The sequence below is a fragment of the Ovis aries genome, chromosome 3, assembly GCF_016772045.2.
Source record: "Ovis aries strain OAR_USU_Benz2616 breed Rambouillet chromosome 3, ARS-UI_Ramb_v3.0, whole genome shotgun sequence".
NCBI classification, from domain to species: Eukaryota; Metazoa; Chordata; class Mammalia; order Artiodactyla; family Bovidae; genus Ovis; species Ovis aries.
The window spans coordinates 35343728-35370396 of NC_056056.1; the positions used below are offsets into that span (position 1 = coordinate 35343728).

The window sequence follows — 26669 nt, forward strand, 5'->3', positions numbered from 1 at the left end:
AACTGACAAGGGCCTTAGAAGGTCATGTCTCAATCCCTTCGTTTTACAGAAAGAAACTGAAGCCCAGAGAGGTTAAGGGACTCGCCCAAAGTCTCACAGCCCGTAAGCAGCACAGCCTGGCGTTCACACTCCAAGGCCTGTGCTCTTTACCCCGCACCTCGCCCCGCCCCGCCCCGCGAGGCGGGACAAACTAGGAATCCGGACTACCTACTGCCTGAACTTCGCTCCAAAACAGCTGAAGACAACGTTGGGGCACGCCCTCTCTCGGGCCTCCCTCTTCCCTGTTTGGTTTTTTTTTTCCTTTCAAATTCGTAATAGTCGAGGTTGCTTATAATGCCCGATTACTATTAGATGCATCTTAATTGCCCAGCATAGAGGGCGGCCGGAATGTCTTGACTGGTTAATTTCGTCTTCAAGGCTGCTCCTAACAAATTAATTGCAGAGCCGAAAAGAAAGGGGAGGGGGGCGGGAAGCAGTGGGCAGCCAGCCGCGGAAGGGAAAATAGGCAGGTCGGCCCCGCCCGGCGGCGCTGCGCCCCGCCAAGGCCCGGCCGCAGGGAGGCGCGGATACCCAGGGCGCCCAGGGCGCCCGTTGCTCCGGGTGGCGCCGCGAAGGGCGCCGACGACCGTGCGCGGCCGCGCCCTCCCTGCGAGCGGCTCTGCGCGCCCGGCTCCCGGCCTCGCGGTGGCGCCGCACTGAACCGCCAGTCTCGCTCTTCAGGACTGTGATTATTTTCTGAAACCAGGCGCCGAGGGCCCCGCGGCAGCCCTCGCAGGGGCCCCGCCCCGCGCCCCTTTCCCAGGCGGTGGAGAAGGTGGGGAGGCCGTGGCGCGCTCGGGAGCCGGCGAGGGAATCCCTCTCCCTCCACGTCACCCGAAAGCTAGGGAACCCGCACTCGCGTCCTCTAACGCAAATGACCATCTTTGGCAACGTGCGCCAGTGGAACAGACCAAGGGCGCGTGGCCCGGGGGGTGGGGATGGGCCAGGCTGCCTCGGCTCCCCCAAACCGCGCCAGCGGTCCGCTCCCACCCCCGCCACCGCCTTCCTTCCTCGCGCAGGGTGTGCGGCTGGCGTCAGCGCGGCCAGGAGCCGGGGCAGATAGGGGAGCGCTGCGCCCGCCTCCTCCCGCGCGTCTTCCTCCTCCTCCCCCTCCTCCTCGGCCTTCTCCCCCCGCCTCCCCGCGCGCTCCTCCCTGCAAGGTGGAGTCGGGTTGACGTGAGGTACAGGGGCTGGAGAATAAAGAGTGTGGAGTTGAAATCGTGCCATTGTAGTGACTCATCTCGGGCAGAGCGCTGGGGCTCCGAGCAAACCAGCGAGCAAGCGAGCGGCGCTCGGCGGAGACCGAGAGAGGGAGAGAGAGAGGCGCGGACGGGCGAGGCGGGCCCGTCCGGGAGAGGGAGCCGGGAAAGGGGTGCAGGTCCGGGCGCCGGAGCTGCGGCACCGCGTCCCTCTCCACGCCGGCTCAGCTGGATCCTCCCGGGCCGCGGGCCGGGCACAGGCTGCCTTCTTCTCCTAGTCAAGTGTCCGAGCCGCTCCAAACTCCGGCGGCGAGTCGGCCACAGGAAGTTTATTCTCAGCTCCTTTTCTAAAAGGAGGAAATAGAAGTTTCTCCAAGCGGGCAGCCTTTCTTTCTGCCCCCCCTTTTTTTCCCTCCTTTCTTTTCTGCGCTGACATCTGGGGTCCCCAGACCTGGCAGGCTTGACCCGCTGGGTTGACTCCCATTCTTTTTTAATTACCGATTTTTGACTGAGCCGGCGGTCCCGGCTGGGCTCCGATTGCGCGCGGGGGCGGGAGGGCGCGCGCAGGGGAGGGACCGAGGGACGCGCGGACTTTTTAGAGGGAGGGACTGGGTGGACAACTGGTCCCGCGGCGCTCGCAGAGCAGCAAAGAAGTGGTGTAGCGCTCGGCGCTCAGGGGGCCGTTCCCGGGGTGCCTCCGCCGAGGGGGACAAGCCCGAGGCGCGGCCAGCAGAGAGCCAGCGCACAGCAGCCGGTGCGCGGCCGCGGCGAGGGCGGGGGAAGAAAAACACCCTGTTTCCTCTCGGGCCCCCACCGCGGATCATGTACCAGGATTATCCCGGGAACTTTGACACCTCGTCCCGGGGCAGCAGCGGCTCTCCTGCGCACGCCGAGTCCTACTCCAGCGGCGGCGGCGGCCAGCAGGTAGGTGCGGGCCCCGGGTGCACCTGGCGACGCGGGTGGACCCCCGCCTTCCTCTCGCCGCCACTGCCTCTTTTGCTTTCTTTGCCCTTTCTCGGTTTGGTGAGAAAATACCTGCGGGCCACCATTGTAAGTTCTGAATTCTCATCTCCTGCCCACACCTCCTTTCACCCCCTCTACCCTCGCCAACCCCCCCCCCTTTTTTTTTTCCAAACTGGAGCGGCGAGTGGGCTGAAAGAACCTACAAACCCTGTCCTTCACACTACATCGTATCCAGACAAGCTCCTGGAATTGCAGGTCCCGTTCCCAGAAGCCGGTGCCTCCCTCCTCTCCCAGGAATTCATCTCCATTCCCCTCTATCTCCGTGGTGGATCCCCCGCTCCCCAAATTTTTTACGCACGGGCCCCTTCCGACATCTAGAGAACTTATTCCTGCGAAAAAGCCTTCTCCTTCTTTCCCCACCCCGACCCCGCACCTTCTCCCGCCGTTGGTTTTAGTTAATTTCGGAAAGAAGTTGGGGACTCAGAAACTGGTTGGGCTCCTTCAAGTGATCCAGAGTGAGGGCGAGAGTTGTCACTCAGGGAATCAGGTGCGAAGGTCAGGAAGGAGGAGGTGAGCCTTGATTGGCTCAGGCTGCGTGCGTCTGTGTACCCTGCGCCCTTCCACCTCCTGTTAGGGTAGGACTAGGAGCCTGAACTGCCACCCAAAGGGGCGCCTTGGGGTCTGGGGAGTACCTAGGGCCAGGACGGCTGCAGAAAGAAGGGAGGCTGGAGAGACTTCCTCTAGGCTCCTGAATGGTTCTGGAAGCCGAGAAATAACTTGTTTCTAAAGCAGGCGGACTGGTTTGTACTGGAGGGGTTGTGCCTGCCATCTCTGTCTATAAATACCAGAATAAATACCAGAAAGTTGCTGCTAGGTTGGTGGTGCTGGTGGGGTGCCGGCCCTCTGCAACAGCCACCCCCACCTCACCCACCCACCCAGAAGCTTGTGAGGGAGCTGACTTAAACAAGGCTGCTAGAGCCTGAAGCCCGTCTTAATCAGGATCTGCCGAGTCTCTAGCCCAGTTGGCTGCGGCAAGAGCTGCTCTGGTTAGGCGGTGGCCTTGGCCTCTATAAGCCAGCCAACCAGGAGGGGCTGGGGTGGGCTTCCAGGGAGGAGGGACCCTGATGGAGAATATAATGGAAACGTGGCTCTCTTTAGTAACTGAGGAGGGATATCTTATTCCAAAGCTGTTCCGCATGCCTGATGGATCCTCAAAACGCTTTTCTATGTCTTCCCTCTACCTGCCCTGGTATCCCCATAAGCACCCGCTGGAGAAAGCCTTGTCAGTGCATGCACCCTTAATAATGAACACTAAGGTGATGAGTTTCAAATCTTGTCCCAAAGTGATTTTGTTTGCTTTCCAGCCCCGTTGGTGGTTTCTATTGAATCCAGCCATCATTAGGCAAAGGGTTGGAGTCATTTGAAATCCATTCCCTCATTCTCCAGTTCAACAGCCCCCAGATGTCCCTCTCTGCCTCTCCAAATCAGGAAGGAACCTTTTGATTTCTCATTTGCCCCTTTGGCTGTCGTTTCTGTGGCAGTCATCACTGAAATGTTACAACCTTGCAGCCGGGCTTTACTCAGACCCTGGGGCCTAGATGGACAATCAGACCGGACATCAGTGCCCCGACTGAATAATCTGTGTCACTAGGGCTTTGAGCCCAGGATGTGAGTGGAGGCAATTCCCTGTTTTGGAAGAAAATCAGACAGGAAACCAGAGCTAGGAAGAAGGAAGAGAACTCAGTCCAGCAGAGTGTAATGGGGCCTCATTACCGAAGCAAAAAGCAGCTGTTGGCTAATTCCTAGCGTGCTGTAACACATGAGGATTTTGCAATTAGTAATAACTGGTGCACGGGGTTCTTGCGTATGTGCCTGTCCATTCGGCCCAGCAGCTCAAGCAAGGAACCTTTGAAACCAGAGGGATTGGTAAGGTAATGCGGCTTTGGGCAAGTTTCTCAGCCTGTCCACTCCTGAGGGAGGGGGTGGCGGGAGGCCGGGAGAGGGTTTTTCCATCATCCCTGTGACTGGGAGCAGAGCTGTTCTGTGGTCCTAAGAGCTGACGTGAGAAGCTTTTGTTACTTCACATGTCTGTGACCCCACCTGGGCTCAAGGTAACTTTATTGCATACCAGATAAAACCTGTAATCTCTTTATTTCTCTTAGCTTCCTTTATGGAGAGACTTTCCTGCCAGTTGGTGATGGGCCTTCCTCCTTTTGTGGCAGCTCAATATAAGAGCTCTGGTTTTACCTTGGACAAGTGAATATTATTTTTTTCTCCTCTCTTTGTTTGTGGGGTCTAATATTCCTTAGAAATTTGTTGCTGTTTACTCAGCCTGGGACTTTCTTCTCACTTCATGAAGGTTGGTCTTAACACATGGCCGTGAGTTTCAGTGACTTGAAGGGGGGCGTCAGATAACTCTTTGTTAAAAACCTCTGTTCTTGTATGTGGCAGGAACTTGAAGTATGAAAAATATTTCCTGTTCCAGTTATAGTTTTAATCTCAGACGTTGGTCATTGGTGATTTGATTTGCCCCTAATAGTTGCACCACCCCCCCTCACCCTGGCTTTTTCTTTGTATTGTTGTTTTCTCTCTTTCCTAACTTTCCTAGGAAAACACCTCCCAGATATATGCCCTGGCTGACTGCTCGACTCACGGTTTTAGGCCCTGAGTGTTACGCAATCCAGCCAGTTACACAAACATAGGTCATTTCATAACTTGTTTTCATCAGCTTGGCCCCCTTTTAATGAAAAAACAAAACAAAAACAAGACCCAGAACTTTTCCAAGGCTGCCATTTTCTGTTTCTCAGACAACTTGTGAAAATAAATCAAAGAGGACAGTTCCTTTTTGGAACCAAGGAATACCAGAATAACTCTCTTCTTTGGCAACCACTCTTTTCCAAGAGACAGACAGACACACATACACGCACGCACGCACACACACACACACACACACACACACAAAATTCCCCAGAGTGAACTTTTGCCAACTGTACCAGGCTGGGACATTCCTCACATCAAAGAACTTTTACCAGAAATGACTGTGATTCCCAAGTCAGCCCCAATCATGCCTCTTTAGTGCCCCCTACGGGACATTCTTAGAAGAACTATCTGGGGAATGTATTTTTCCAGCCCGAGAGTGTTAACTTGGTGAGTTTTCGGAATTCTTAGGACCTTTTTTTTTTCCTTTTTAATTCAGGATAAATAAATGGTATATATTTAAGAGTGGTTAACTGGGAGTTGCTTGACTTTGAAATGCAGTTTCTTTTCTAATTTTATTTTGTTCTAAATAAAATGGTTGAAAAAGGAGTGCTCTTTTCTTTCTCTATTTTTAAATCTGTTCATTGGCAGCACAATGCCTTCAAATTCTGAAGGCTTGTTTTCTTGATATTGTTTGTAGTAGGACACTGGAAATTGTTTGAGGAGATCGTCTTCAGAATTGGTGGGAAGGTGGGAGGTGTATATTAAAAGTCTGGTGCCCTTTTTTTTTTCTTTTGCATTGATCTCACAGATGTTGTAGATTAGGATCAAACAAAATGTTATCCCAGGAATTTGTCTGTTCCGCTGATTCTTGCTGGTGGAAGTCAGTGTCACTGGTTCATCAAAGTGAAGGGGGTGAAGCAGCAGTCACGTATTGTCTGAGTGGCAGTTGAATTTTCCTATCCAAACTCCTGAGTGCTTTTCCATTGCTCTATTTCTACCTGGCTTACTATTCAAGGTGAGTGTAGAGTTAGGAGCCTCTGTTTTTTTTCTTTCCTGTCTTAATACAAACACACCAGAACTTATGCACCCAAATCAGCAGTTGTCCCCTTCATAATCGTTCCTCGAGGAGACTAAATTCTTATTTGGATGCTGTGGTTATTAGTCAGACTCAGAAAGACTTTACAACACCCCTGTTTGGAATTGGCTTCAGCAAATTCTTTTGAAAACCCTCCCTCGTAACATATTTTTGTCTTTTGAGGGTGAATTTAATATTTGGAAGTTATCAAAAGATCTGGCCTAGAAGGAACCAAGGGTGACGTGTGAGATCTGGATGATCCGGCAGGGTCTGAAGCAGGCTGTGATTCCAAATCCTGCTGGTCTCCATCTCAGGAGTCTTCCTGGGAGAGCAGGCACACCAAAGCAGCCACCTCTGCCACCTAGACCTTTCGATTCCCCCCAACCCCCACCCTGTTACAGAGGAATAAATGCACTGGTTTTGAGAATTCAGGAGGCTAGTTTTCTCGTCTATCCATTGAAAGAAAGAAAAAGAATTAGTGTTTCGTGACTACATCTCTTCCATGCTGTGTGTGGCATCTTTTGTGGCCACAGCATTTCAAAATGGTGGCAGCTGCCCTGCTGGAGGCAAATAAATCTGTTCCCAGCTCCAGTTGGTAACTCTGTCCCTCTTGGACTCAACTGGGCCAGAGAGGGAAGGTGTAAGAGTCGTCTTAACCAATGCCCCGCCATGGGGCGATGACTTGGCTGTGCTCACCTGCTGTGGCTGTAGAGAGGATGAGATGGCACGCCGTTCCCATGGAGTGCGGAGCTGTCTTAGGCTTGGTGGGGGTACAGAGTGGGGTCTACAGAAGGGTGGAGGGAATTCCCTCTTGCTTTGGAGTGGAATTTCTGTCCAAAAGGGCCCTGGAAGGAAAGACCTTAGGGAACTTGGTGGGCAACTCAGTACTGGTCACCTTCTTTTCCTTGCTGTCCTTCACCCTAGCAGTTAGGTGAAGGAGGATAACATGATTCGTTCAAGTGAACCTGGCAGGAATCACTCGGAAAATGGGCGGGGGGCAATTATGAGTTATTGATGACTATTTCCATGATGACGTTAGTGCTGACCCTCAGGAATGAAAGGTCAAAGGTCAAGGTGATGTCCCATATAGAATCTGTGAAAATTGGTTGAATTCCACAGAGAAGGCTTTGGAGAACACCCCACGTTTAGTCCAAGTACAGAGCATTTGAGTCAAACTGGACCTCAGCAGGTTTATTCTGGGGCATTTGAGGCAGTATTCGCCCTGCCTTCTCCTCTTCCCCCAAGCGAGTCTCCTGGGATGTTGGAATTTTCCTTTTCCTGTGCTGGGAAACTAAAAAAAAGGGGTTCTTGAGAGAGAGAACCCAGTCTCTTCTCAGACATGCAGAATCATTTCTACCTGTCGAGGCAGGTCCCAGGTATTCAGGGTTTTGATGGCTTGAGTGCTTGGTGGCCCAGTCAAGAGTCAACCTGGTGGAGAAATGCCTGGCTGAGGGGACGGACCCTGAACACCAACTCTGATTCCATCTTGAATGCCACTTCTGGGCCCTCACCCCAGGAGTTTCTGGGATAGGCCCTGCCACATCCATGTCTGCAGGAAAGCAAACCTTACTTCCTAGACCTTTCTGAACCTGAGGCCCTATAGAGTTCAGAAAGGTCATTTCCCCAAGTTAGCAGTTTCTGGACTGAAGGGACCTCTCTGATCTGGTGAAGCTGGGTAGCACTAACGGCCCCATGTTCTGAGCTTTCTCATAGGCAGCAGAACACACACACTTACTGAGTGGCCCCAAGGCTCCCTTAAATTCAGGATAAGGAGGTTCTGCTGCCTGAAGACCCCCATCAAGGCTTGTAACCTTGACATTTGGCTTCAGGTTCTGGAGAGTCACGCTGGCTAGTGAGAGTCCATTACTTGACTCCCTGGGTTAGGAGAATGGTTCTGCTTTTTTGCTTTCTCATTTCCTCTCTTTATTCTTTTCCCCTCAACCTGAGCTTACTGAGATGAGAATAATCCTCTAGGACAGAGGACGCCAAACTATGGCCCAGGTCTTTTGGTAAATAGGGCTTAAGAGAGCACAGGCACGCCTGTTTGTTTACATCTCGTCTGTGGCTGTACTCACGCTACAGTGCCCGAGTTGAGTAGTTGCGACAGAGACCTTACGGCCTGCAGAGTCTAAAATATTTACTATCTGGCCTTTTACAGCAAAAGTTTGCCAAACTGCCAAAGGAGGTTGGGGGGGAGGGGGGCAATTTGTCCTTTTATAGGCATTCTTGCCCACCCAGAAGTCAACAGGATGACACAGTTAAATAAAGCATTTGGAGGCTCTGCCAGACTGGAATACCACATAGCCATCCAGCACCTTCCAAGCTGTCCTTAGAGGAGGAGTTTTCAAGCGAGTGGAGAGCCCCAAGGGGGTCAAGTGAGGGTCCTGGGTTACCTCCCCTAGCCGCCCCCCCCACCCCAGCACACCAACACCCCTGTTGGTGCTGCAACAGGAATCAAACCAGCCTGTACCTGCAGCTGAGAAGCCCCATCTTGGTTTCTTTTTGGTGTTAACCCATTGGTAGGGAACTGTGATTTCTCCCCAACATGGCATGTGACTGGTTCTTGGGTCCTTGGGAGAGAAAAATGCCAGGCTAACTTCTGGGACCACAAACTCTGAGGCTCACCTCTTCTCGCCAACCCCAGTGTCACTTTCTGAAAACTACTTTCAGAGTTGACACAGAACACAAATCTGCCAGATCTCACTTAAACTTTTGTGTGTGTCTCAGAGAGGCTCCTGCTGGAGACAAAAGCCTTCTTTAGCAGTCCCCTCTGGGGCTGGGACATTGTTTCCCTTGCAGCTCAGAAGCAGTGTGTTGCCCAGATGGCTTTACCTTCCTCTGAAACGAGTTGTGCGTGCATTTAGAGGCAGTCATTACCTACTGCCTTGTTTTTATTGCGGCTTGTTTTGTCTAGACCAAGCTACTGCTGCAAGGAATCTGGCTGATGGCCGGGCACGGCCTTCTGTAGACCTGCCATCACAGAGAGAGTGGACCGGAGGGCCCCCTGAGAGGGGCTGAGAGTCTGCCACTTAGTCCTAAGCAGAATTAGTCTTCTCAGTTTGGCTTCAGGCTTTTGGCTCCCCTCCCCTAGTCTGAAATGGGGGCTCTTTTGTTTGTTGGAATGAGGAGTCAGCTTCTTGGGTGCTCTCCTGAGAGGAAAGCTGACAGCCCCCTGCCCCTCCAAGGAAGGACATTAAACTGTCCTACTAGATGTTTCGGGTGTCTTTCAAACCCAGAACCTGACTTGGGGGGAGAAACAAGAAAAATGTTGGGTGCTTCCCAGGAATGAGAAGCTGGCAGTTCTCCCAGGAGCCACCCCTTCCCACAGACACTTCCAATGACAATGCGTGTGGTGATGGTGGCCGGGATGGTTGCCATTCTTGTGATGATGACAGCACCTTCCGTTTATTTGGAGCATCGTTTCTCAACCCTGACTGCATGTTAGAACCTCCTTAGTTTTTTTTTTTTTTTTAACACCTTATCAGAACCCCACCCGAAAGCAGTGATTTTAGAACTCTAATGGTAGGGTTGGCTCCTGCATTGGTGTTTTTGAAAAGCTCCTCAGAATATTCTAATGTTACAGCCAGGGTTGAGCACCACTGATGTGCTTTCATAGCCTATGATTACAAGTAGCTCCTTATTTAATCCTTGTGATAGTACAAAGAGTTTGGTATTACTGTTCCCCTTTCCAGACAGGGAAACTGAGTCCCCAGTGATTCACTAAGGCCTCACATCCAGGCCTTCTGACTCAGATGACTTCCCAGCCTCCCTCCCAATTTAGCACCCTAAGAGACACATAGCTGCCTGGGCTTCGGTGCTTCTGCACACACTCAGCTGCTCGTGTGTTCCCAATGTGCTCTTCCTTATGGCCAGCCCTGGTTGTCTGTTTTCCTCCTTGAAGATCATTTCCCACTTGGATCCTTCCATGTTCACTGCACCCAGCCCTCCTTCACACACACCACATGTACTCAGGTACACCTGGTACTTTTCAGTCAGCTCCTGATAAAAAGCCCAGTTGTCTTTGTCTTGGGAGATGACTCAAAATCCATTCTTGCACTGGGCAGCTCGTTGCCTCCCAGAATCCATTGCGCTGGCAACTTCACAGAATCCCAGAATCCATTTCATCCAGGTTAGTCTGGGAGGTGAGACACCCCCATCCCACCACCTAAATTGGGGTCAGGCAGGGGAGTGAGCAAGAAGGGTCCCCAGCTCCCTGAGCTGCAATGAAGTACTCTAAGCTTCACTTTTATTTACACAGAGGAACACAGATGTCATCACCAGGGGCAAAGACCATGGTAGAGGCAGCTGCCATTGCTGCTGATATTTCTAATCTTGGTTGGGCTGCAAGAGCAGGGATGCTATAGCATCCATGCTAATGTCAGTGGGCTTTCATCTGGGGTCAAACAGATCTGTGGGGCCTCCTGGGTGAGGGAAGGTCTGTAGGGACCCTGGGTGGGAATGATCCTGATGCTCTGTCCAGGTGCATTGGGGGTGGATACCAGCACCTGGGGCTGGACTTCAAGACAGGAAAAACAATTCTGCAAAGCGTTGCATTGTGTGGGGGAGACCTGGCCTCTCTGTCAGACCGAACTGGGTTTGAATCCTGACCCCACTGCTTATTAGAACGTGGCTTTGGATAAGTTACTTAATCTCTCTAAGCCTAAATTTCTGCCTCTAAAATGGAGATAATGGTAGTTCTTACCTCAGAGGGAGAATTAATGGGATAATCTAGGTTAAACACTACTGTGGTGCCTGTCATTTAGTAAGTGCTCAGTAAGTGTTAGTTATTATTGTCATCACTGCATCCCCCAAGTTAGGGAAGAAAGGAAGTGCAGAACCTTTTTGTGGGAACAGGCATCATCTGAGGCTGAGGGTTCCAGAGGGGGACTCTCCCCTGAAAATCTGGAAGTTGAGGGGGTCTTCCCCTTCTCCCTCCGTCTCACTTTCTAGTAGCTGCCCTGAAGGAAGGTCAGGCCCAGCTGCTGAGGAGCATGGCCCATTTTAGCTTTGGTACTCTGTCATCATGTTATATTTTAAATAGACTGCTTCCTGCAGCATGTTCCACAGGGCTCTGCAACGTGGTCTGGGCATAAATTAAGTGACGGGGAGAAAACTCAGAGCTAGCAGCACCAAAGTTTCCCACAGACAGGCCTGTGAGCTCAGATAGACAGATACATGAACGGGTAGAGAGATGCAGTATCTCTCAAGATGGGGGTGAAGGTCAAGGAGGGCAAGGACGGCAAGGGGAAGTCTGGCAGCAAAGGCTACCACTGTCAGTCTTGTGGGTCAGGGGACATCTTTTCATGGACCTGGTCTCACCCTGGTGGGATCACAGCCCCATGATGAAACTGTTTGGAAAGTAGAAGCAGACACGATAAGCTTCCTGGTGATCTTTGTTGCTGTACAGCAGCTGGTCTGCAAATCTCCTCACAGGACACTAAGCTGGTACCTGGGGAATAAGAGCAAGTGGCCCAGAGGCTTAGGCGGCCCAGATGGGAGGCCTGCTCTCCTGCAGACTGGGGCATAGCTGGCCTGGAGGGTTTCAGAGAGGGCCTGCTGGGATGGGAGCTGCTGAGGACCACATCTGTCCTGGCAGTCACTGGTGATATGGCCATATCTTTCCCGAGCCAGTGGGGGATGGACTTTCCAGGACCCCAGTCAGGGAGCAGATCTGACGTGGAAGAGTTAAGATCCCCTTGATTCTTGGATGTGCAGGAAGCCCGCCCAGTTATCCTGACCTCGGCACTCCAGGCACTGACCCTACTTTCTGCTGGTTTTGGCCTCCTATCTCGGCTTGGCCTGTTTTGCAGTATTTGTTGGCTCAGTCCTATCTCCCTTTTCATTTCAGAAATTCCGGGTAGATATGCCTGGCTCAGGCAGCGCCTTCATCCCTACCATCAACGCCATCACGACCAGCCAGGATCTGCAGTGGATGGTGCAGCCCACGGTGATCACTTCCATGTCCAGCCCATACCCCCGCTCGCACCCCTACAGCCCCCTGCCAGGCCTGGCCTCTGTCCCCGGGCACATGGCCCTCCCGAGACCCGGTGTGATCAAGACCATTGGCACCACGGTGGGCCGCAGGAGGAGAGATGAGCAGGTACAGTTCTGTTTGGGAGCCACATCAGTGGCTTTATAATGCAGAGTGTTTTCCTGCAGACTGGTGAGGAGCAGGTGTGTGTTCTGGGAGCACTGGGGAGATGAAGAAACTCAGGACCCTCATCCTTGGAGGCAGAGCATGCGACCTGAGAGTCAGGCATCTTGCCCATGTCCCTTAGAATCTCTGAATCTCAGTTTCCTCAGCTGCAAAATGGGGATGGTGTCTTGCCAGCCAGGACTTGCTGCCACTGGAATGAGATCATGGTGGGAAAGCACATGGTGAATGATGAGGCGTCAGCACATGGGCAGGACTGTTGGGACCTGCCTATAGCAGTATCCTCTGATCTTGGCAGAGGGACCGTGGGACAAGCAGCCGATAAACCCTGGCTGGGAGCCTTTGTGGGCTTATCCCCTAAGTGTCTCCTAGTATCTAGTATGGGCGAGAACCCAGCTGTCCTAAAGGGGCCCCCCTCCAGGCCAGTATGCCCACGGTGTGTCCATCACCCCTCCATGTCCCAGGCCTCCAACTCAAGGCCGGAGCCCATTTCAAGTGCCTGGGATGCACATTCTGGAAGTGCATCTGGGCCTCTGGGGTCTTTGGAGTCTGCTCAGCTCCTTAAGCTCCAGGGACACACGGGGGAGTGGGGGTCAGACAACAGCAGCCTTTTTTCCCCTCAAGGGGCTTAGCTTTGAGCAGGAGCCAACCTGGCTGGGAGGGTTGCCAGAAAGGGGTGGGGCCTCTGCTCTCTAGAAAGCATCTACCCGAGCCTCCAAAGGCCTATCGTCTGTATTAGCAGAGAGTGGGGCAGTGATGGCCCTCTGCTTCCCAAAAGAGAAATCAGAGTCATGCATAATCCTAGAAACGAGGGAATGAGCCTTGTAAGAGCCCCACCTGTCCCCCTTCACAGATGACACAGCCAAACAGCTACCTGGGGCTCCTTGGCCAGTGAGTGGGGAATGTGGTCTAGAACCAGGCCTCTGGGATTCCACCCCTCTGCAGTGCTCTTTCTATAACACCATGCTACCGTGAGTCCAAGGAAGGGAAATACTTTAGGAGCAGAATCCCTTTTTCAACTGAAATGTTAGCCTGGAGAATTACTTCGATTACAGCTTTGGAACCCCTGCCCATTTCAGCCACTGTCCACCTCCACTCTGGGATCCCCAGGCCCACAGTGTTCCAATACAAGGGCCTTTCAAACGTGGTGCCCAGTGGGTAACTGTGGATCCAGTGCCACCAGCCCCTTTGTGTGTGTGCTAAGTCACTTCAGTTGTGTCTGATTCTTTGTGACCCTATGGACTGTAGCCCGCTAGGCTCCCCTGCCCATGGAATTCTCTAGGCAAGAACACTGGAGTGGGTTGCCATGTACTCCTCCAGATCTTCCCCACCCAGGGATCGAACCCACGTCTCTTATGCTTCCTGCGTTGGCAGGCGGGTTCTTTACCGCTAGTGCCGCCTGGGAAGCCTGCCACTAGTTCCCAGGACACTTAGAATTACAAGGATCACTGCTTTGAGGAACCAGAAGCCTTTACACGAGTCCCGTTCCTCTGAGGACAAAGCTGGGCCTTGTACCCGCTGCTTGTTGGCTTGTTCTCTTAATGGTAGGACCCTGTGCAGGGGCAGCATGGGGAGATGTGTGTAATAGACACTAGCAGTTCCCAGGTCCTGTTGGGCTTCTGCTCCCGGGGCAAGTAGCCAATATCCCCCCTCCCTGCTGCTTCCATACTTGAAGTTATAAATATGCAGTAGCAGCGATCCCAGTGTCCTCTATAAGTGTGCTTCCTTCAGGGAGCTTAGGGTACCAAGCTTTATACTCACTGGTGATCTGGATTCTCCTGGTATGTAAAGGACCCCTTATCCTTTACAAGCTAGGCTTGTGAGGGACTCCCAGGGTAGCAGGACAGCCAAGCAAGATGTGCTAAATACTCTTCATTCTTTTATCCAACTCTTTGTGACCCCATGGACTGTAGCCCGCCAGGCTCCTGTGTCATGGAATTCTCTAGGCAAGAACACGGGGGTGGGTAAGCCATTCTATTCTCCAAGGGATCTTCCTGACCCAGGGATCCAACCTGGGTCTCCTTTGCAGGTAGATTCTTTACCATCTGAGCTATCAGGGAAGTCCTTTTTCTGGACCCAGGTCACACCAAATTTGCAAGATTAGAGAGGAAGAGACTTTGGAGACTGGCTTTTCTAAATTTCCCTCTGCACCCATTTTACAGATGAGGAAACTGATGCCTAGAAAGAAGGGCCTTGCTTAGGCTCATGCAGTGAGTGGCAGCAGAGCCAGGACTGGAATCCACCCCCTTTGACTTTCAGCCCTATGATTTTTTCCGTCACACCACCCAGGCGTGCCCTTGGAGAGTTTCCTTCTGTTTTTGAGAGAGAAGGAGAGAGCCAGGAACATTTTATCCCATGTCAATTAGGAGTTCAGACCATCATTCGGCAGCTTGGAGGAAGCCTAGGGAGCAGCATCCTAGAACTTGGCTCTTCAGGTTTCTAGCTCTAGGGTCTTTTCTCTGAGGCTCATTTCCGCCTTCCCAGCCTCCCCCAGGGGGCAGAGGCTGTTATGGTGCTGGTCTGGTGCCTCACTGCCTCCTCCGGGGCGCCCCAGAGGCTCCCTCTGAGGCCAGCAGTGGTAGGGAAGGGAGGGTGTGTGTGGCTTGTGGGTGGGTACGTGGTGGTGTGACACACTCATGCTGTAACCATATTGTCACTGCCCCTGAACACTTCCTATGCCAAGCGCTCCCACAAGTTGCCCTGTACCTCACCAGACACTTCTTAGAAGAGAGAAACTTCTAAGGTACTGGGGAGGCCAGAATCTGTCCAGGGGGGATGGAAGCAGAAGTGGATCAGGACCAGCTCTCTGTCTTGTCTGCCCTTTGTCAGTGAGGGAGCGGGGTGCTAGCTGGGCCTCAAGGGGAGCCCTGGTAGCCTTTTGATGCTGAGCCCTGAACCTGGGGCTGCAACAGGGCCATCAGGCTCTCTTGGTCCCTCTCGGGCTCAGGCTGATATGGATTTTGGAGCGGCAGGTATTCAGGGCCTTGGCCAAGTGGCCTTTTGTGACCTCAGCCTGTGATCCTCTGTGATCCCACAGAGAATAGGGTGCCCCCATCTGTGTTCTCTGGGTGTCTGGTTGATTTGCTGCTCAGTGAGTGCAGCAAGGGTATCAGAGAGGAGACCTCTGGACTATGTCGTCTTCTTTCTAGCACTTTGTGGTTTAGAGAGGACTCTCACACTGCGTCTCATCTGATCCCTGCAGAAGCTTTGTGGGAGGCGGGGCAGGTCCTATTAACCCCACTTTCCAAATGAGGATCTGAGGCTCGGAGGGTCAGTAATCTGTCTGGGTCCACCCAGAAGAGCCACATCTTCATCTGACTCTGAGCCACCCGACACCTCTCCGGAGAGAGACCATGGAGCCATCAGCTTTCCCGGGGAGGTGGGGCAGGGGCTTGAGGAGGGAAGTGGAGCCAGGATCCAGTGTGGGCTCGAAGACCAGGCCTTTGTAAGAGGGTTGAAGACTAACAGGAATGTAATGTTACCAGCTGGATGGGCTCAGGTCAGTGCGCCCCACGTGGAGGCTGCTGCAAGGACAGATGGTGCTAGGGAGGGACACAGTGATGCTATGCCCTGCTCTGCAGGCAGCGTCCTGGGGACTCAGCCCGGGGAGTGGCTCCCTCACTTGCAGGCTGGCTGGAGGTCCAGACAGCATCCCTCAGTGGGGGCGGCTTCTCTCTCAGCCCCTCCAAAAATGGCTTTGGCCTTTTCCCCACATGTCTCTTGAGGGGAGGACTTGGGCCTTACTGCCCCCAGAATCTTCTAAGCCCCCAGTACATCACTTGGCACCTAGATGGTGTGCTGTCCCAGGTGATCCCTGAAGGAGGGGGTCTTTCCTTTTGAATTCCTTCCTGCCTTGGCCCACGGCCATCTACTCACATCACCTCTGGAAGGGCTCTATGTAAACGGAGTGTCATCCCTGTTGGTGGGGCAGAGTTCTTGCCCTCTGGCCTGAGTTGCAGGCCCCTAACCAGCTTCCTGGTGAGGAGCTAGGTCATAAGCTCTGCAGGCGGATTTTTGTTCATTTGGTTTGCTGACAAATCTCTAACCCCTCACACCATGCCTGGTATGTTGAAGGGCTGGTTGGTTGAATGAGTAGATGTGGTGGACAGCAGGGTTCTAACCTGCTCCAGGGCTCCTCCTCCTTTTTGCCCATCCTGCTCAATCCAGCACTGTGCCAGGCACACTGGTGAGTCCTCTGGGTTGAACTGCCAGCAGCTAGCACTCGAGGGCTGGCAGAGGGACTTGGAGTGGGGTGGCCCTCCCTCCCGCCCTCTGGCAAGAGAACATGCCTCCCCCCGCAGCCCCGGGTGGTTCTTACTCTGGGCCCAGCTACGTAATCAAGTGGGGATAATAAGGCTTGCAGAGCAGGCAGAGTGTTGGGGAGGAGTAATTAGGCCGAGTTGGGAGGAAGCTGCGTAAGTGGGTGGGGCCAGGCCTGGCACGGGGGACTCTGGGGAACGGGCATGGGGACTCTGGGGAACGGCCCCTACTCATTCCCTCGGGTCTTGGCACTGAGTCAGGGCTGACATGACACATGCTGCCGCCATGCCTGGGCTGGTGAGTCTCCGACCCGTGGCTGCCCTGCTCTCCCTTCAAACATGCGACATCCCCTGCTGGGGGCTGGGGTTTAGTTCGGAGTCCTGCTCTCCCTTCAAACATGCGACATCCCCTGCTGGGGGCTGGGGTTTAGTTCGGAGTGCTCCTCCTTACCCCCAGGCACCCAACCTGGGCTGAGGTACATGTTCTGGGGCCCCTGAACCACGTTCCTCTTGCCTTCCTCCTTCCCTGCCCGGTCCCAGAAGGGCTTCTTCCCCTACTTACAATGCGGTTAAAAGCGGAAAATCTTGGTGAGCCACGCACCTGAGCCTAACCGTGATCCTTGGCCCTGACCTCTAGCTGTCCCCTGAAGAGGAGGAGAAGCGTCGAATTCGGAGGGAGAGGAACAAGCTGGCTGCAGCCAAGTGCCGGAACCGCCGCCGGGAGCTGACGGAGAAGCTGCAGGCGGTGAGGAGCCCTGCGTGGGGTGGGCGCACTCCTGGGTGGGCTGGAGCTGGGACCCCAGGGCTCCCGGCCCTCTCCCCTCCCTCCCTCACCCCTAGTGACTGACAGGAGAGTTAGTGTGGGCAAAAGCATTCCTTCTTCTGAGCACATGGGTCGGTCCTGCCCTGATTTGAAGGCGGGAGGTTGGGGGGGCAGGTTGGGGAGAAGGGAGCTGGCCTTTATCGTCCAGCCTGGACCCAGAGAGAACTGGATGAGCTTCTTGGGCCTGGCACCCTGTCCACCTCAGCACCCAAAGGATCCTGTGCTGAGACCTGCTGGGGCTCCTGGGCGAGAGATGGCAGAGGGTGTCGCCATTGCCAGCCAGCAGCCAGGCAGGCCCAGGCCTGCCCCCTCCAGGGTTCCTCTTCCCAGGTTCCAGCCACCCCCATGCCTGCCTGCCTGCCGCCGGCAGGAGTGGGCCCAGCCTGGCTTCAGCTGTCTGGTTCTCTGGGCTTCTCCACCTCTGCAGGGTTTTGGCGCTCCCTGGGGCTCATGGGTATGGATCATAGGCAGCTGAGTTGTGCTATCTTGGGGTTTTCTCATATCCTCCGTGGGCGGGAGGGTTCCCCGCCTCTGCTCTGAGCCTGAAGCTGTCACCTCATTGGTACCTCATTCTGCCCTATGAGTCATTCTCCCCCGCTGGCTAATTGCCCCCACCTGGGGGCTCTCAGCCCCGCCCTTCCCGCCCCAAACCTTGACCTGACCGACATCACGTAACTCCCTCCAGAGTCCAGCCCTCCAGGAGGGGCCATGTGGAGGAAACCCAGAGCCAGGACTGACTCTTCCTGGGTGGAATGTTTTCCAAGTGAGGAGATGAGGTGGACTGTGTCAGTGGTCATTGCACTGAGCAGCCAGGTTGGAGCTCTGGAAATCGAAATGGCCTTGCAAATCCTATTATTTTATTTAATCCTCCCAGCTACCATTCTCCTGCTTCCACTTCCCTGTGTCCATCCCGGAGCCCTTGTTCATGGGCCTTAAATGTGCACTGGGTGAATTCTGGGATGCCCGTAGTAGTGGCCTGTGGAGGTGTTAGAGGCGGGAGGAGGAGTGGGAGCTCTCCGATGCCAGGTGGGGCAGATCCGTTAGTGATCCGCACTCCCTGGGAGACACCCTGGAGAGCCCTCCCCACCACTAACCTTTCAGGGAGCCATATCCCCCTGGGTCTACCCCCAGGTGCTTCTGCCACCAGCCCCAGAATAGCCTGCCCCCCGAGGCCCGTAGGTGTTCCTCCCCTCTCTTCCCTTGAAGCCTCACACCCTACACCCCCGCCTCCCCATGACCCAGCCACCCAGGCCTCTGAGCCACATCCTGCACAGGAAGCCTCTCAGAAGCTCATGACGTTCATCAGACCCTTGAGACAGATGGAAAGTTTTTTTCACTCCGGAATATGCTGTACTCTGCTTAGCGAAGCTCTGGCCCATGTCATCTCGTTCTCAAACAGGAATCTGTGTTAGGGAAAAGTGGGGAGGAGGCTGGTGACACACACCTCTCCGTAAATTCCGTGGCGACCCCCCCACCTCCCGCCACCACGTGCATCTGTTGCTTCTCTGGCTTTGTGTGAAGGGAGGGGCTGAGGTCCTTGCAGAGGGTCCCTGCCGGCCTCTTTTGCCCAGTCAGGCTGGCAGGGGTCTCATCTGTTGCAGCATGGGGGCTGAACTGAATGTTCTCTCAGGGTTCTGTGAGTCCTGAAGAGCAAAAAAAGGGAAGAGGGGCAGGGAAGATCCAGTGGGATGGATTGAGCGCTTCCTACAAGCCAGCTACTCCTAGGCTTGTGTGTGCTGACAAATATCCAGTCACGCGGCTCAGAGTTCAGTGTCAATATGTCCATGGCGAGCTGGAGGGGCTTGAGGAGGCATGGGTGGGGGAGGGGTGCAGCTGCCTGTTCTGCTCCCTTTCCCCGCCAGGTCTCACTATTACTCACCTCCTCGGGGTACCAGGGGAGGCCCTGACAGAAAAGAGTAGCAGCACGTGGACTCTGCAATCAGATACATTGGAGTCAGATCCAGGCTACCCTATCTGCTTACTCTGGCATCGGGCAAATGATTAAACCTCTTGAAAACTCAGTTTCATTATCAGTGCTCAGTCATGGCCACTACAAGGGTTAATTCACCCTTCCTCCAAGCTGACTCACCTCTACTCTCAACCTGGAGTTCTGGAAACAGAAGGAATCCTGAACATACAGGTGGCCCAGAGCCAGTCAGGTAGCTTCATGGTCAGCCCTCTGAGGACCGTGTTTGGTTTTCCCTCTCTCATCCAGATTTGACAACCCCTGGCCCATCCCCTACCATCCCTCACAGACCCTTCTTCCCCTGCAGGAGACCGAGGAGCTGGAGGAGGAGAAGTCGGGCCTGCAGAAGGAGATCGCTGAACTGCAGAAAGAGAAAGAGAAGCTGGAGTTCATGCTGGTGGCCCATGGGCCCGTGTGCAAGATCAGTCCTGAGGAACGCCGGTCCCCACCGGCCTCTGGGCTGCAGGCCCTGCGCAGCGGGGCCAGTGGAGGAGTCGGTGCCGTGGTGGTGAAACAGGAGCCCCTGGAAGAGGACAGCCCCTCGTCCTCATCGGCGGGGCTGGACAAGGCCCAGCGCTCCGTGATCAAGCCCATCAGCATTGCTGGGGGCTTCTACGGTGAGGAGCCCCTGCACACCCCCATCGTGGTGACCTCCACTCCTGCCATCACTCCGGGCACCTCGAACCTCGTCTTCACCTACCCCAGTGTGCTGGAGCAGGAGTCGCCAGCATCGCCCTCTGAGTCCTGCTCCAAGGCCCACCGCAGAAGCAGTAGCAGTGGGGACCAGTCGTCAGACTCCTTGAACTCCCCGACTCTGCTGGCTCTGTGACCCAGCTCCCAGGGGCGGGGGTAGGGGTCCTCGTCACTGCCTCCTGCCCAGGGACCAGCACCTTCTAGCGCTCTGGGGCCGTGAGGAGAAGAGGGGGACCCTGCCAGAGAGCTTCCTGGCTCTGGGGAGACCCAGGTGGGATTTGGTGGTGAGTTGCCGGAGGACTTGGATGAGCTCTTGGAAGTCACAGGACCTCCTCCTCCCTCGTCCGCCTCGCGAAGCAAATCCTGTTTCTTGAAAAACATTGGAGAACTTGGTTTGGTGGACTCAGGCATCTCCCTGGCTTCTGAAGAGCCTGAAGCTGGTGTGGGCCGATCCTGTCCCTTGGTTCCAATGTGTCTCTGGAGTGATGGTGTCCTTCCTGCCCCACCAAGCATGCTCAATGCCTTTTTGGTTTCACCTTCCCTCTATTTGCCCCTTCCTTCCCCCAGTGTCAATTTCACTTCCTCTTAGTTTTTTATCAAATTTGCCATGACATTTCATCTGGGTGGTCTGAATAGTAAAGCTCTTCATTTCTGAAGAGGGGGCAGCAGGATGACTCTTTGGCTGGGGCTGACTTGTCCAGAAGGGGACAGTCCATGTGCAATACAGAACCTTCCCTCCTCTGACGCTTCTGGTCCACCGCCATCTCCGGAACTGCCAGCAGGGCTCCTTGAGCTTTCCAGGAGAGGCCACCATCGCCAGGAGGTTTGGAGGACCCTTCCTCCCCATTCTCAGAGACGGCTTTTGGAGGAGCAGCTTGGCCAGAAGACAAGGGTGTGAGTGAGACAGCTGGGTCATGTTTTGGGTTTGCCAAATGCCTAACTACCAGGCCGGGAATGGCCAGGAAAGTGCCAACGGGCCACATGGGTGTCCCAGCCAGCCTCACTTCACCCCGTGTCTTGAGTAGGACATCTCTTGTAATTACCACCTCGTCGTTCTGCCCTGGACCCTTCTTCCTTCCTCGGAGCCACACATCACTCCAAGTCCCTGCCCGCTCCACCCCCCCCCCACCCTGCCTCTCAGGGTGACGCCACCCGTGGAGGTTTAATGAGCGTGGGCCTGGCCCCTCCCCAAGCCTCAAAATCGCCTCTGCTGTGGATGGAAAGGCAGGGGGAGGAAGAAGGGAGGCAGTCAGAGTGGGGTTTGCCTTGCAGCAGCCCCAGCGCCTGCTTCTCGCCTCTCACCAAGGTGCTGGGCTGTGCTACCCTCTGTGGTCATCTGCTACCTGATGGATCTTGCGCTTTTTCTCTTACACTCCCCTGCCCCCTCACCCCAGTGTGCTTCCCAGGTCCACCAGCCAGCTGTGAACAGCTGGCCCAGAGCTGCTGTTGTGGCTTGCAGCTTATGCGCCATTCCCCAGGGGCTGCTGAAATCAGAGATGAATCCCACTGCAAGAGAGCTGCCCCTTCCTGTGGGGTGGGGGATGGGGGAAAGGGGCTCCTCCAGCACCCCCCACCTCCCCCCGGAAGCACAGCTCTGCAGAGCTCAGTGGAGTCCCCGCCTGCCACCCCTTGGAGACTTTTTTTCTCCCCAAGGCTGGTCTTCCAGCATTGGCCTCTGCTGGGCTAGTGCTCTGAGGGAGACCCCGCTATTGTGATTCAGCTCTAGAGATCATTGTATGATAATTTAAAACTATATAGATATTATTTAAATCAACCCAGTTGGGGTTAAATCTCAAAGTTGGACTCGGGAGAGAGAGAAAAAGCGATGACATGATTGCTCACCTGTTCCCTTCACAGACCCAGGCCTGGCACGCCAGCTGGTATTTAAGGTTCATTACTCCCTTGCCATACCCTAGACACACAGAATGGAACAGCCCAATGCCTAAAATACGCAGCCCACTATGACTGGGAGTGATGTGTGGAGGGGTAGGGCTTGCAAAGAGAGGAGACTAAAAGAAACAGGATTTCCCCCCAAATGCTTTAAATATGTTATTTCCCACATTCCTTGGCTGTGACACCGCCCCCCAGTTCCCCAGAGGTTCTGGGAGGGGCGCTCCTAATAAGATTGGGCCTTTGGGTTTCTGGCTTCAGATTAATCAAGGACGCAGAGGTCAGCTAGGCGTAGCAGGAGACAGGCGAAAAGAACTGGGGTGAACTCAGCTCTGAAAGACTCAATCATCTCAAGTGGCATTTGCGGCCAACTGGGAGCTATTTGCTTCTTTTTGAATATATGTGTTATATATTTCTTAAATGAAGCTGCTCTCTGGTGTTTTGTTTCTAAAGTCCCTTTGTGCCCCATTTTGCACAGCCCTGATCCCAAGGCAGGCCCCGGCATGTGACTTGGGGCCAAGCTGGACATTCCTGAAACGGAGTCTGGCTTTAGTTCAGATTTCAAACTGCATTGGCTTTGGGACCAGCAGAAAGCAAGAACCCAGCCGCCTTGCAGGACTTCGAGGCCTCTGAGCTGTGTTTCTATTCAGGACCCTCTAACTTTGTTCTTGGAGGCAGTTTGGCTTCCTCAAAGCCAGAGGTTATCTGGAGAATTCACTCTTAACTCATAGGCATATCCTCAGTCACTGCCTTCTGGCTGGTTCTCTAAAGTTGCTGCCAGACACCAGGCCTGCTGCTTCCTCCTCCTTCCTTTCTCCTCCTCCTCGGGAGCAGCGGCAGGGGAGCCTTTGGACTTGGGCAGGGAACCCCATGCCCCCCTGTGTCCCCAGCCATGAGGCAGCTGGTGTGGACTCCAGTTGGGCTGCAGGCAGCTCTGGGACAGCATAGGGCAGGCACTCCTTGACAGGCTGGTATGAAACACACAGTCCCCTTGGCCACCTGGCTAGCCTCTTGGGAACAGCCCTCTTCCTGTCGAGTGGACGGGGACAGCTGCTGACACAGAACAGAGAGGAGATCCCAGGTGAAGCTTAGGCAATTACCAGAGCCAACTCAAAGCAGAGAAATTCACTGGGGAAGTTTCAGAAAAAAATCATTTTTCTGCCTGTGAGATTGGCCAGGTGTCTTCACTGTGGCCCATCCCACAAGTATCTCAAAGCCAGGAACCATCAGAGGCTACTGGTTCCCTTTCTCAGACTTTGCGGAAGGGAGTCTCCCCTCTGTTCCCACTAGGCTCCATCTTAAGGTTGAGCTCAACTTATAGGCATTGGGACTTTTCTCCCTTTTCCTTGATGGACCAACATTACTTCTTGCAATCTCACCTTATAACTTTTAGGTTGATTTCCTCCCTTGATCAGACATCCATGTGGCCTCTTTAAGAAGGAAAAGAATAGCACCTACTATGTGCCAGGCACTGTGTTAGGCACTTTTATATATATATACTCTCTTTAGGGTGAGACTAAGTGATGAGGACTTCCCTTATTAAAAGCCCACCACTGATGGATCAACAAAAACACTTAGAGGTGAGAAGGTCTTTCTCCAAAGATCCAAGGCAAGATTGCCTTCAGTCTGAGGTCTGTTCTCAAAGACCCACCCCCTACAATATCCTCCCACCTCTAAATTTGTTTCCCCTGTGATGTGCTCCTTTGCACTCTTCAGATGGTTAACCTGAGTCCTTATAGAATTTGTGGACCAATAGGATATGTGGTGTGTGTAACTTTCTTTTAAAAACTTAAGTAAAGTGGTCTTGCTACTTTCTGCTTGTTGAGTCTTCTTGGCATTCAATCTTAAAAGCCAGCATCTCACTATTTATTGACGGGTTGTGTGTATGTGTGCGTGCGTGCGTGTGTGTGTGTGTGTATATTTCTAGGTGTGCCCATGTCCTCCTGCACCTTTTAAAAAGGAAACCCAGTCACCCCACTACCTATTTGATATCTTCTCACGCTTCTAGTATATTGGTTGTACATCAACAAAGGGTTTTAATTTTCTAAGGCTGACATGTTCAGGAGGAGCTGGGTCAAATTTTGAGCAGGGCATGGGAAGGGAAGGGGGAGAAGTAATTGACATTTATTTTATTATTTATTTTAAATGTTTACATCTTTGTGTTGTACCAAGCCTGAATAGAAACAGATAGCATTAAAATGCTCAGTTCCTCTCTCCCTTTCTTTCTTCTTTATAATTTTTTTTAAAATTTAGGCTAATGATGCTTTGTTTCTAAAATGACTTGTGACTTGTGCTGTATAAACTTGTGTAAAAAAAGGTTCTGTTTTTAAAGATGGTGTGTCATTCCTCTGGGGACAGCGGTCACCAAGAACTCTGCGTTAGAAGAGAACACAAGGAAAGATCCTGCTCTGTTCCTCAAAAATTATTTTCTGTGTATGATTAAAAGTTTATTCCATTTATTTTAGTTTGTGGTTACTTGATGTCGAGGAAGAAAAATTTTCACGTTTGTATAAAGAATAGGTATCAGGGTGTCTTTTCTGAAGTGAAAGATGTATATATAGTATTTTGGTATATCGTGGCAAATCAAAAGCTTTGTGCATCTGTATTTGAGGTATGTTGATGTGGAATAAAGACTGCTCTAAGATCCTGGAGGTAAAAAAAAAAAAGTTGTCAAGATTCCTACAGCTTGATGGGGGATTTAATTATCTTTCTAAGCACCTTGTCTTTTTTTTTTCTTTTTTTAAAGTATTGGTGAAATGGTCCCATTGGAAAGGCTTCTAAATAGGCCTCTCCAGGCAGGACTATGAGCTCAAAAATCTTTGTATAGTTTTGAAATTCGAGGAGTAGCTCAGCTCTGAAGCATCTCTGGTGGTGTTTTGTTGTTGTTCTGTCTTGTTATTTTCCTGTAATACAAGCCTACAGTATTTGCACTAAAGAAAGCTTGTTAGAAAAAGCTTGCTGCTATGGAAGAAAAAACATATTACAACTTTTTTTCCTTTTTTTTTTGTTAGCTTTTTCACTTTCAATTGAGTAGCTTTTTGTAGAATAAAATGAATTAAGATTGAAGAGCCTCTGATGGTTGGTTTATTCTGTCTTTTCTTCCTATCTTTTCTGTCGCTTCTCTTTTTTTCCTTCTAGGCTTTTCTACTTTTGGCTCCATGGGCAGAGTTGGTCTTTCTGTTGGGAATGGGGAGGCAGGGAACAACTCCCTGGGAATCTCTTTTGGCAAAATTAGAAGGTGAGCTGCTGGGGGTGAGGCTGCCTAGACCTTCTCCACCTCCTTTCTCCTGCTTCTTTCTCTTTACCCTCTCCAACCCCTCCCAGTCCCATTTCCCACTTCTTAGGGCCTGATTCTCAGCTAGCTGCCAAGTACTGCCAAAAGCTAGCCACTAACAGTTCACAGGGCTGTCCCTTCCTGGGGGCACTTTGGATTTTGTTTCAATAAAATTGACTCTGGGGACTTGAGAATCTTTAAAAAGCCAATTTAAGGTATTGCTCAGAGGGTCCAGGTGGTTGCATGAGGTCATACACAGGCCTCTGGAAACAACCAAGGCATATACATAAGAGGGACAATCACATCTCAGGACATCCTTTTTGAATAGACACAGGTTGGTGACACTAAGAAGTGTCAGCCAGACCCTGCTGCCCAGGAAGCCGGGGGTAAATGAGAGTGTCCGTCCTGGGTGCTCTTCCCCTGTAGTGTAAATGCTAGGGAGGCACACGTTTCAGTAGTTAGCACTCAGGATGATTGGCAGCAGCTGAGCGTTAGGTGCTGAGTTAACACCGCTCACTCCTAATCTGTGGAAGAGGAGCCCAGAGTGAAGGCCTCGTTCCTTGGAGGACCCAAGAGCTCTGGACCGTGAGAGGTACGGGCACTCTGAATCCTAGCCCTGCCCCTCTACTCGTAATCTCTCTGAGCCAGAGTTTCCTCTCTGTAAAGGGGGAGGGTATTGATAGTGCTGTGGGAACCCCCATGTTTTATCTCCTTTCCCTTTTGAGAAGGCCTGGGGTATGAGGAACCGGACATTCAAAACTCTTGGCCCTGGGCCTCCCAGCAACAACTTCTGCCTGAGTAGACAACACAGGCCACGGTACCTGGGGTGTCTCAGTGGTACCTGCATTTTTCTGAGCAGTTGATGTGGCTCTTTTCAGTTTAAGTATCGGGGAGGCAGATGCTGGGAATGTTCACATCAGCTTCAGTCGGCTTTCCGGGTTATGCTGTCCTGAGAGAAGCATGTGTCTCTGCTTGCCTCTCATGCCAAGGCGCTTCCGTCACATTTTTCATCTTCCAGTAACACTTCGAAATCTCCTTCGTTTGTTTGAATTCCCACCTCTTCACCCACATGGCAATTAGAGATGTTGGTGATTGCCAGGTGCTTATTAAGTGGAGTCATAAGCAGTCCTGCTTCTCTGGGCAGCTGTAAATGCCTTAAAAGCATGCAGAAAACTTTTTAGTTGTTTGTTTTTTTTAAATTGAGGGAAACAATAAGGGGCCACCTCCACTGGGTTCTAACAGCGTCTGTTGGGGGAATTCTGCAATTCCAGCTGAGTTTAGGCTGTCTTGGTCCAAACTGGTTCAGTGGTCTGGCTTGATGGTAAATGCTGTCGATTACATTTCTAACAAAGTTGGAGTTCTTCGGACTGAGTGGGGTTCTCTCCTAGGAAAGACGTCTTGGTGAGGAACTTTAAGGACCGTCCCCTATGTTGGACCTAGAGTTTCCCAAGTGGATGCTTGTCATTGGGCTTTCTTTGTTCACTGGACCGCTGCTGGGTAAGGGAACAGGAATTTCCCCTGGAGTTGCTATTTCCCAAGGTGGTCAGCTATGTTTGTTTCTTGGGCTAGTGAATGAAACGGTATATGTGAAGGCAGAAGGAAAGGTATCAAGTGCTAAAAAAGGGAAAAAAAAA

At 52.7% G+C, this 26669-nt stretch overlaps 1 protein-coding gene across 2 annotated transcripts; it reads left to right on the forward strand.

Moving 5' to 3' along the window:
• The first annotated feature begins 1264 nt into the window (after positions 1-1264).
• FOSL2 (FOS like 2, AP-1 transcription factor subunit) lies at positions 1265-24827 on the forward strand. 2 transcript variants are annotated; one of them, XM_027966637.3, is made up of 4 exons: positions 1265-2162; positions 11825-12076; positions 17027-17134; positions 19486-24827. In XM_027966637.3, the coding sequence occupies exons 1-4, from the start codon at positions 2061-2063 to the stop codon at positions 20005-20007; spliced, it is 984 nt and encodes a 327-aa protein (XP_027822438.1). In that variant the 5' UTR covers positions 1265-2060; the 3' UTR covers positions 20008-24827. The 2 variants fall into 2 exon arrangements, with proteins under 2 accessions (XP_027822438.1, XP_027822439.1); XM_027966638.3 differs by lacking the exon at positions 1265-2162 and adding an exon at positions 3920-4127.
• Positions 24828-26669: the final 1842 nt, after the last annotated feature.